The following is a 12,081-nucleotide window of genomic DNA, read 5'->3' as shown; positions in this document are numbered from 1 at the left end:
CGAAATATCCGTACGCTTCACGGTCGCCGGAGTTATCGGAGGCCGACCTTCTCCGGCGTTGAGGAGGGAGACGAAAGACCGTTAGACTTCGGCGCAGTCTTGGACGACTCCGTGGACATACTCAGGGGACGACCTTACCGTTGAACACCGAGTTTGTGGGTTTTGAGAATATGAGGAAATGAGGAAAATTTGAGGAAATGAGAAGTGGACTTTATGAGGACGCAAGAGCTTTCTCACTGTGCACCGCAGGATTGCGGGAGAATTATCTCGCGTGCGGCTCGGAAACGGAGCCCTTTTAATGGGGATAGATGCGGAACAATATACGAACGCACGAGTGCGGGTCAAAACTTGCACGTAGACAAAGCTAAATGATTACAAAAGAAGTTTGTATGGATTCGTAAGTAACGCTGGGAGTACGTATAAAACAAAACACGGAGGAAATATATAAATAAAGATGTATAGGATAAAAGAAAATACGTTTTTGTATAGATCTGGATCTGGATATATATATGTGCGCACAATACTGGCCGGAAAAAATTATATATATAATTTATAAATATGGACGGATGTATAAATATGGGCCCGATAGTGCTGGAAAAAATATATATATGTATTTATTTATAAATATGGGCGGATGTATATATGAGCGCAAAAGGCTGGCCGGAAGAAGTATATTTATAATTTTTGAATATGAATGGATATATAAATATGGGCCCGATAGTGCTGAAAAAAATATATATATGTATTTATTTATAAATATGGGCGGATATATATATGAGCGCAAAAGGCTGGCCGGAAAAAATATATTTATAATTTTTGAATATGAATGGATATATAAATATGGGCCCGATAGTGCTGGAAAAAATATATATGTATTTATTTATAAATATGGGCGGATATATATATGAGCGCAAAAGGCTGGCCGGAAAAAATATATTTATAATTTTTGAATATGAATGGATATATAAATATGGGCCCGATAGTGCTGGAAAAAATATATATGTATTTATTTATAAATATGGGCGGATATATATATGTGCGCAAAATACTGGCCGGAAAAAATTATATATATATAGTTTATGAATATGGACGGATATATAAATGTGGGCACGATAGTGCTGGAAAAATATATATGTATTTAGTTATAGATATGGGCGGATATATAATTAGGCGAAAAAAAGGAATCGGAAATAATGTGATTTGAACTTGGCGCGCTTGAGCCGCCTATCGATATCACGACTCGACTCACGTGTCACCACTACTCCGAAAACAGCTGTCGGCCGTTGTTTATATTTTGATGTTGTTATTTAATTATGTTAATAATTTTTTTTTTGTGGTTGTGCAAAAAAAAAGAGAAAAACAATAACAAAAGAACGCTTTTACACACCGCGAGTGTTGTGCGCGAAGGCAAACAAAACAAACGATCAATGCATGTGGACAAATGCTTGATCTATGTATGTACGTACATGCATAAGTACACAGGTGAGTATATAGATATGTGTGCACACGCGTTGTTCACAACAAAAATAACGTAAGTAATTGTCATTTAATTGGAGGTGGGGTGGTGTTAAATCAATGCGCGACACCGAAATGGATTATGTGGTGTGGATATGTACATATGTGCAATGTATGACTATGTAAGTATGTATGTACATATGTAAGCAAGTGCACCGGTTTCCAAAGACGCGCGTGGGGAATTAATTTCGCACCTAATTCGAACGCGCAAGAAATCGCGGTGCATACGTTAAGTGCTATTAAAAAAAACAATATTTTTTGGCCTTTTGTGTTGTGGTAAATGTGTGAAGGGATTATATGTACATGGATATGTACATATGCGCGTACATCAACAGATGACGATGTGTGTATGTACGTATAAACGCGCGTGCGGAAATTAGTTTGGCATTAAAAATAATTATTTCAACACATAAGAAAACGCGGTGAACACTTGGATTATTATTTTTTTTCTATTTTTTATAACACTTTAATATTTTTTTGTTTTTTAACCCTTTACGCGGACTTGGCAAACAGCTGTGGAAATTACATGTACATGTGAATGCATATGTAAAAGAGGTGGATTTGGACAAGTGCGGGGAAAAATATAAATAAAGAAATGGAAATGTAATGGAAAACGAGAACGTTGGACAAACACGCTAAGGGTTAGGAACTACCATGGACCCTTGGAACAGGTCAGGTATGTACATACAATATGTAAAAGTGTGTAGGTCGCTATGGAGAAGCGGGAAAACCTCACACTTTTATTAGTATGTAGGGGCAAATGAAACGAATAATGAAATTTTGTACTTATCAGGAATTCCGCCGATGCAAGCCGAGGATCAAAAAAACCTTCCTCACTCTTCACTGCTCTTCGCCGCTCACTGCTGTTCACCCGGTGGCGTGAACACCCATATCTAAAGAATATTGGTAACTTTATTATTTTTGTTTTGGGCTATTGCATCTACAAAATTGTTTCTTTTAGTCAGGCTTTGGCCTTTTGAATCTTCTGATCGGCAAGGCTATACTATACAGTATTACCAAGATCCAGACACCAGAGCATTTAATTATCCAAATCCTACTATAAAACAATTTAATCGTGTTGTCTTCGATTTCTTTAGACGTTCAGCTGTCGTAACATGATATCAGTACTGATATCGAAACATCCGATATACAATAATCTAAATTGTTAAGAAAAGTTTGAACGCCTTTACTAAACGAGTGCTAAATTATCGAGGACCTTAACTAAACGAGCAATTTGTGATACAGAGTATTGAAATACTTGTTTACATTCACTCTTGCTTTTAACTTTGCGGCTGAATATTCCTAACAGAAATATCGGCTTCGACAAGCAGACTTAAACCGTGCAGGTTCATTTACCCGCGTAAGTTGAACCATAATACAGTCTAACAAAATCGACGAAAAATTTGAAACCTCATGTTTTGATCTTAAGACTTTCCTGATATACTTGAACACAACACTTTATATCACTTAGGGTAGAACTACTTCTAATGTGGTCTGCTGTCAAAACACATGCGGTAACTTAAATGAACTTCTTGTCTATATCTAATATTGTCAAAGAGTTGAGTATGCTTTAATTTATACATTAAAGCAATCGATAACCGAAAGAAGGCGGTAGGTGAATTGCAGCAGATTGAGATCCTCTGGTTCCGTAGCTTTTGCGCGGTGGGGGGGTTGTTTGCTGAATCTCTACCTTTAATTATAAAATTTAATTTTATTAGGATCTCTAACTTTAAATGAAAATTGAATGACTGGCAGAAAATACTTAGGAACACAGTAAAGAATTCATATTAATAAAAAAAACGAAAGAAATGAAAGTGTATTCTTTTGTTCACAAGCTAGCGGTTACTGAGGTCAAGATGTAGATGGACCTTGTCAGTTCTATACCCTCCCAACCATGAATCTTTGTTGTTATTTATAAAGATTCCCAAAAAAAAAACTGATCGATATCAACTCATGTACCCATGTCACTAGGAAAATTAATTATAAAGCTTAAGCAATCATATTCAAATTCATTATAATTTCAGATAGAAGCATGCATTTCTTGTTGTACACAATAAATTTTAAAGATATATATACAGACTAATTTTAAACAGCTGGTCTGGTATGACTCAACATTTTGAGATTCAGAACTTTCAGACTTGCAAAACAATGGAACTCAAAGTAAATTAAACTATTGAATAAGAGGCACTAAAACTAGTAGTATAAAAGAGAGCTTACTAGTTACGCATTATTAATTATTGTAGAAGATTATGGAATAAAAAAAAATATAGAAGGAATGTCAAATAAATCAATTTAATAATATTTTTTTTAATTATTCATCTTAATTCAAGTTCTTTCTTTTTTTTTGTTTTCTTTTTAAATTCGTTAGAGTTATTTTAAATTTTCTAGTCGCACAAATTCACTCATTGCTTTTAATTTCTCTTCAAATCAAACATTATTTTACGGAAATCAATTTTTTGTTTTTAATTTAATTATTTGGTTGATCACAAAACGCTGAAACAGAAATTACATCAACAAATCAGAGTATCAATTGACTACTATCCTCCATAGTTCGCAAAAACTTGGTTGAAAGTCGCCGTTTAATACACTAGCACTTACCCCATAGTTTATTCGTTGAAAGGCCTTCCATCGATGCACTGTGGGAGGGTGTTTTATATGATGACTTCTCCTTCGCGCTTTATGACCACCATTAAACTCCGTTTCACTCACTTTGCTTTTACATTTACTCTATTTTACGTTACTCTCGACTTGAATTATTTAATATAACCTTAACGAGACTTTAATTGATTCAATATTTGACTTATTTACATTCTCTTTTTTTTTGTTTAACTTGATTAGGACTTGAAAAATTGTAGAAGCTTTCGAGGTGGTCACATGGAATGCGCTAAATTGGGCGATAGCAAGCAATATCCAGAATTTGGCGAAGAGACAAGCTTTGTCTGGGTCAGCAGCGGCAGAAGGTTAGGTAGGCCACCGCCTTTAAAACCTTGCCGTACAAAAAAAATCCGGTTCACCGAAGGTTAATACACCTTTCGGGAAATGAGACACTTTGGCCGCAACGTAAGCCTTCACTTAGAATCGTTGTGGCACTGCCGGTGGTTAGTTGGCGGTGTCTTTTCAATGTCCGAATGCCAATTCCAGAAGGCAACGACAACCATAAATCCGGTTGCACGTGCTCCGGCACCAGAAATGAGTATTTGAAAACTCGCCGGTTTTCCAGAAAATAATCCTCCCAAACGAAAGCTATCGGCAATATTGGCCAGAAAATGTAAGGTTTCCAATCTAGGATATAGAGTAAGATACAGATGGCGGCGGGGTAAAAATTTTAATTAACCTACATACCTGCTATAGTTTATAACCAAAGATTTGGGCTGCAGCTTTTTTTTCCACGACTTTTCTCCTCAGTTTTAAAATGAAATGAAGCCCAGCAAAAAAATGAAGAGCGTTGCCACGTCAAGAAAAACGATATATATTGTTTATTAATAAGATAATGGTACATTACAAATCTGGGATATGTAGTAGCAGTAGCAGTTGAAGTAGTAGTAGAAGTAGTCCCTCGTAGTTGTAGTAGTAGTAGTCCCTTGTAGTTGTAGTAGTAGAAGTTCCCTCGTAGTTGTAGCAGGGGAGTCCGATGTTGTTCCGAAGTAATTAGTAGAACGACTGAGGAGTACAGCTGTTAACAGACCTTTTTAACAGTGCGACGATAACACCTTCTTAGAGATACATAACACCGCCCTATACCACAAAACCATCATCTGCCCAGCGAACGAACACATGGTCTCTACCAACATTTTACGACGACCTAATATCAGAACACCCAAGTTCATCGCGGTGGTGTTGGTTAACGCAAAGAAGACATGGAAATGAACGTAGACTTCCTCGCTAAGTCACAAAATTCAGTAAGCAGGAAAACTGACGACTTAATATTAAGAATATTTCCTAAAGGAAAAAACACCACCTGTTGAGTTTGGCGCTAAGGTTCGATGTTTTAGCGGGCCCACAAGAAAACACTCCACTTTTCACGTGATACTTCATTTATTTCTTCCACGTGTATTTCTTATGCTAATGGTAGGCTAAGTGGGTGTGTGTTTGGTGTGTGTGCCGTATGCGAGTCGTTATTATGCGAGCCGTTTGAGAGCCGCTATAAATGAATCGCCCTTACTCGCGGTTGTAACCAAACTGCAGCACGTAGGCTGGCGCTTAAGAATAAGTATGAGTCTCGTCCAATATTACAACGACGTCTCCAGCCTGTATTGGTGGTCTCTTCGTAAACCATTTTCCTCGCCTGGCTAAATCTGGAACGTATTCGCGTACCCATCGTCGCCAGAATTGATCGGCGAATTCTTGTACAGCTTGCCACATGTGCTGTACGGTGTGTGTGGTTTCGAAGACTGGCTTATAGCCGCTTGCTGATCCTAGTAGTAGATGGTTAGGTGTGATAGCCTCGTCGTCTTTGCTGTCCAGAGAGACAAAGGTAAGGGGTCTGGAATTTAGGATAAATTCCACTTCCCAGAGTGCGCTTTGTAGGCCCTCACTGGTGAATTTTCTCGCTAGGCAGATTGCGTAGAGTACAGTCTTGACAGAACGAACAAGTCGCTCCCATGCTCCCCTCATATGAGGAGCGGCTGGTGGATTAAATTTCCATTTGATGTCATCGAACGCCGGTTGCACGGCGTTGAAGTTGATCGTCTGCGCTTTGTCACAGATAATCTTTTCAGCAGCTTTGAAGTTAGTGCCATTGTCGCTGTAAATTTCTCTCGGGGTCCCGCGCCGATTGATGAAGTTTCGGATGCACATTATGCACGATGCAGTGTCCAAAGAGCACGCCAGTTCTATATGCCCGTATGGTTAGGCAGGTGAAAATAACGCCCCATCTTTTTTCGCTTCGCCGTCCTACAGCAACCAAGAAGGGCCCGAAGTAGTCGATACCGACGTAAGTGAAGGGACGTTGGTAGGCAACCAGCCTGGCGATGGTGAAGGGAGCCATTTGCGGAGGAACAGGCATGGCGCTCTCATTTTTACAGCGTTGGCAAGACTTCTGCATGCCTTTGTATATGACTCGTAGGCGTGGTATGTAAAACATGCCTAGAATCCTGTTAATACACGTCTCATGGGATGTGTGGTGCATTTCCTGATGATACCAGTTCACTATGAGCCGAGTAATGTGGTGCCCATATGGGAGCAGTATTTGGTTTTGGCCGTTTAGGTTTTCTGCTCGCCCTCGGGTACGTAGGAGCTGGTTTTCATCTAGAAAGATATTCAAACATATGAGTTTAGAATTTGTTTTTAAAGGTTTACCTCTCGTTAAGTTGCGAATTTCTTAGTAGCAAGATCTGCAGGGTTAAGGTTGGTTAAAACCCAATTCCATTGGCTAACGTTTGTGAATTCCAGTATTTCGCCCACGCGGTGCATGACGAATTGCTGAAACTTTCGTGGATCCATACGAAGCCATTTGAGAACAGTCTTTGAGTCGGACCAATAATAACTCGAATTAATTGACAAACTTGGATTGCGTTGGATTCGGTTACTCAGCTTTGCTCCGATAACTGCGTCCTGCAGTTCCATCCTTGGTATAGATAGTGGACTTAACGGTGCCACTTTCGCCTTGGAGGCCACGAATCTGAGGTAGGTTCTTTCCCCCAGGCGTATCCGAAGGTAGCAGACTGCTGCGTATGCCAATTCGCTGGCGTCAACGAACGTGTGTAACTCTACATCATGGATTTGATCGCTGCTGTTGAAATAACATCTCGGGATGGTCAATCCGGCGATTGTTGTAAGGATCCGTTTCCATCGTATCCATTTGGGTAACAATGCGTCGGGCAAACCAGTATCCCAGCCAATGCCGCTTCTCCAGACTTCTTGCAGGAGGATTTTCAGCTCTATTGTAAAGCATGAGATGAAGCCGAGTGGGTCGTACATTGACATAAGTACTTGCAAGAGCTCCCGTTTGGTTGGTGTTTTGTCGCTGTCTAAAACGTTGCCCTTCAGCCTGGCGAACTTGCAGATGTGAATACGTCGGAGTTCGGCATCCAATATAAGCCGAGTACCTTTTCTGTTGCGGTAATTTCGACAGCTTCGGGGAGTAGCGAATCGCTCTTTAGTATTCGTAGGGGACCTCCTTTGAGTTCGAAGACCAATTGCGTATGTGGAAACCACCTGCTGCATGGATTTCTCTGACTTGAGTTGTCGCCGCTGTTTATAAAATCATACACGTAGTGGTAGTCCTTCATGGCTTGTGCTGCTTGAGGGTACTGTTGGCAGAATCGATCTGCATTTTTGTCACGAATAAAGTGTGCAATGCAGGGTGCGCAATTGATTCCGAAAGTAAGCGCTTCCATAACATAGACATTAGGCTCTTGCCTCTCGGATTTGCTGTCGAACCACAGAAACCTTTGCGCATGGGTGTCTGCTGGTCTCACTCGGAACTGGTGGAACATCTCGGCGTTATAGCCACAGATCGCCACTCGTCCCACTCGGAATGAGAGTAAGCGGTCAAACAGGGAGTTTAGGAGATCTGGACCACTCCAGATGTTGTCATTCAGGGCCTTGCCGCCGGATTGGGCGGCTGCATCCCATACAAGCCGGACCTTCTCTGGTTTATTTGGATTTTTAGTTATGAAGGTTGGTAGATACCATGTCCGTCTGTTTGGTGCAGCTATTTCCTCCGGCGTCAGCATGCGAGCATAGCCCTTTTCGCCGAGGTTTTCGATTTGCTTGGTGATTTGCTCCTTCAACTGTGGTTGTCGGGAAAATTGCTTTTGTAGGCATTTAAGCCGTTTTAGTGCGTTTGCGTAGCTATCAGGTAATAAAACTTTAGGATCTTTCCACATTAGACCGACCTCGTACCTGCCGTTCTTCAAGGCGGTAGTAGATTCAAGTCTGGTTAGAGCTTGAGTTTCTTCTGGTGATGATAGCGGTTTTGCTGTGGTAGCGTCTACTGAGCTCAGCTTGGCGTCTGCGTCTCTGCATCCACACATGTGAACGGTGACATTAGCTCTAGTGGGCCTTGATGGCGTGGAGCTTTGTAGTGCCCATCCCAGTCGCGTCTTTGACGCTATTGGTTGGTGCGAGGTTCCAGTTATTTGTGCCGATTAGGATGCTTGGGCGTGCGTTGGTGTATGATGCTATCGGTAGTCCCGCTAGGTGGGGGAATTCTTTGGCGAGAGCCCTTATGTCGATAGACTGTACAGGTAGATCCAGGGTATCTACACTGTGAACCTCTTCCAAGTAGAATTGATTGCCATTATGTGGATTGACAACCGTTAGCGTGACACGTTCCGATGCATTTTCTTCGCGTGTTGTATCGTTGGTCCATTTTAGGCACAGTGGATCTGGAACGCCTTTTAGACCGAGTTGCTTATAGACCTTGTTGTCGATGAGCGTAGTGCCGATCCCTCATCTAGAAATGCAAAATTGTTAGTGACTTTCGTTTTATTGATGATTTGTATTGCAATGACACGGAAATATGTTGAGCCAGACTCTCTGGATCGCTGGATGTGCTTACCCTCCGGCGTATGCACGTTGGTGACCATAGCTGGCCTGTTTGGGCTGCTGGATTTCGCAGCCTCTGGTATTGGCTGCATCTCGTGGATCAATGGGTGATGTTTGCTTCGGCAACCTCGTATGCCGCAAACCTTTTCACGTTGGCACTTTTGGGGATGACGGTTTAGGCATTGTTGGCATCTTTCGCTGATGTGGCGTGGCTTTGAACGATGGGCAGCTGTGTATTTTATATTGTCTGGACGTTGACGCGTACAATGCGAAGTACGTTCAAGTGGCCCATACGACACCAGGACATAGCCTGTTTCGCGCGAGCCCAAGCAGAGCGCTGTCCACCTCCCGCCCGACCGACCGAGGGGCGCAGCCGCATATCGGACGGCACGATTGGGTGGACAAATACAAATAAAACGGACAAACAATTAAAAATATGATTAACTCGACCTAATTACGAGCTAAATGTGCTAAAATAGAAGTTTTCACAAAGGAAAGAGAGGCTTCTGATCTGATTACGGGATACAGAAGATTGTAGTCAGAACATAGGACTCTAAAAGGTTCATGCAAAGAATAGTTAGAACTACAGTGTTTTAAGGATAGAGGAATAAAATTTCTAGAAGTTCATTAAGATCCGATTGAAGTAGGCAAGAAGACGATATGTCTTAAAAACTGAGGTAAAGCTTGACATCATCCGCGTACATAAGCACCCGAGAATGTGACACTACCAATGGAAGATCATTTATAAAAAGAGTGAATAGCAATGGACCCAAATGACTACCCTGTGGTACTCCAGAGGTCACTTGGATGGTCTTAGAAAATGAAGACTTAAAGAGGACCTTTTGTGTACGCTTAGAAAGATATTGAAGAATCCAATCTAGCAAAAGGCTGGGGATGCCAAGTGCGTTTAATTTATATAAAAGCAGAGTATGATTACAGAGTCAAGGGCCTTGCTGAAGTCAGTATAAATGACGTCAGTTTGCACGGCAGTCTTGAACCCTTTGATTAAGTGAGATGTAAATTCTAATAGGTTAGTATTTGTCGATCTACGTTTTTTAAATTCATGTTGGGATGACGAAATGATTGAGCTACAAAAATGCTGCAATTGAGATGTTATATATTGTGGGAATGGTCTGGCAATCCTATTCAGCCAGCCCTAGTTCAGTCAGCTGACTCAAAGAAGCTCAAGACAATCTGGCAAGCCGGTCAGACAGAGACGCATTAAGAAGACGAAGTTAAAGACGAAAAGCCGAAAGTGTAAGACGTACACACGACGAAAACGCGAAAGACATTAAACAATTAATTATAATTATATCTACTATTAACTAAAAACAATACTTATCTTAACATTAAATAAAACTAATATAAAACTATAACCGGGACTGTGTTTATTCCCACACATTTTGGGGGCTCAACCTAAAAAGAATTAAACGTGAAAGAAAAGTGACCCACACATTTGGGCTCCACTTAAAAAGAATAAAAAGTGAAAGAGAGGTGACACACACAAAAAAGTAAAAGTGAAAAAGATTTAAAAGTGTAAAAAAGTAGCCCAGACATATTGAGGCTTTACGTGAAAAAACTATAAGTGAACTCAACCTAAAAACAAAGTATAACGGAAAATTAAAATAAAGTGTAAAAAGGTGCAAAATTAAATAATACGAGTCTCTCTAAAAGTTAAATGAAAATGGTGAATAATGCTAAAAGTTCAATAAAAGTCGAATCGGTATAAAAGAAAACAATTTTATTTCATAATTTCTTGGAAATTGCATCAGCCAAAAAGAGACGCCACATTTTACCACGTTTTTACCGCGTCGGTTACCCATATACACACAGCAACGAACAAAAACGAAACGAAAAATGTCACAGTTAAATGACTTTCAGTGTATTAGTGAGATGCTTCGGCAGGAAAATAGAAAGAATATCGTTCTGTTGCACAAGTTTATTTTTGAATGAAGTAAGTAAGTCGTCTCGACGACTTTGGTATACCATACACCAGTAAAGCAAATATTTGAACTTTATTAAATTAATGCATTTTCACTTTTATTTTACAAGCATATCTTAGTATCTCGCTCACTCAATCAACCGAGCACCCTAGCGCCCCCACCAGCTAACGGCCAACTCCGGCCTTATGGAAAAACGTTTATATGCATAACTCGACTGTTTTTTGTCCGAGTTTTGGTATTTTGCTAGATATTAGTATTAAATTTAAGTGTGCCAAATTTGATTGCATAAGGTAAAAAAATACGGGAGATAATCAAGTTTTTCAAATTACGGGGGCGGTAAAGGGCTTGGCAAAATCTTTATATTTGTGTGCGGAGCGAGTGTACTCACATAGTTGGACGCTCACAGTCTGGGCGGCCAAAGTGCTGACTCAGCGGTCACACGCTCTCTTAGCCCTAGCTCATATTACGCATATGCATAATCAGTATGTATGCATGTGCATGCCTGCACATACATATAAGTACTCTTTTATATGACGTGTCATATTTTTCCAATAGTAATGTCTTTTGATTTTCGATATTGTTCTTGTAATGCCACTATGACCTCCTTGAATTGGATCATCATGGTATGTAGACAGTACTTGTTGTATCTCTTTCTCATTTCTTAAATGGGTCACCGGCTGGAGTAGCGCTACTCGTAATGATCTTAATATTTCATTGACCATTTGTTTGAAAGTATCTATTGAAATTGATTCAAAGACCTTTTCACTCGGTGCCACTTTGAGTTGGCGGATGTTTAATATACCGGCCTCTTTTTCAAGCCTTTTGAAGAGCTGACCTAAGTCGAGAATTCCATTAGTATATATGTCGCTAACTTCAATTCTTGCGATCACTTTATTTCCATGCTTAAAGAAACATTTAGATTCTGTGATGCGCAAGGTCACTACTTTGCGTACTTCATCATTTGCAATGACTTCGTACACGTTGGGCTTGGATACATTTAAATGATTTTGCCTTGGCAAAAGTTCATTGTTTTTAACTGTACAGTTCTTCTCTTGTCTACTTTGTCGCCTGGTAGTGACTTTCAGGACTTTATGTTGAATGTCTTTTAAATCGGTTATTGTTATGCGGGAAA

The 12,081-nt window shown here is 40.3% G+C and overlaps 1 protein-coding gene across 1 annotated transcript; it reads right to left on the bottom strand.

Moving 5' to 3' along the window:
* Nucleotides 1-6,717: 6,717 nt before the first annotated feature.
* LOC124461768 lies at nucleotides 6,718-8,492 on the bottom strand. Its single transcript, XM_047013227.1, has 4 exons — nucleotides 8,351-8,492; nucleotides 7,672-8,107; nucleotides 6,892-7,588; nucleotides 6,718-6,762 (listed from the first exon to the last, which is right to left on the bottom strand). Exons 1-4 carry the CDS (start codon nucleotides 8,490-8,492, stop codon nucleotides 6,718-6,720), a joined length of 1,320 nt encoding a protein of 439 aa, XP_046869183.1.
* Between the last annotated feature and the right edge of the window lie 3,589 nt (nucleotides 8,493-12,081).

The sequence above is a fragment of the Drosophila willistoni genome, unplaced genomic scaffold (assembly GCF_018902025.1).
Source record: "Drosophila willistoni isolate 14030-0811.24 unplaced genomic scaffold, UCI_dwil_1.1 Seg637, whole genome shotgun sequence".
NCBI classification, from domain to species: Eukaryota; Metazoa; Arthropoda; class Insecta; order Diptera; family Drosophilidae; genus Drosophila; species Drosophila willistoni.
This window is presented reverse-complemented; position numbering and strand designations above follow the sequence as displayed.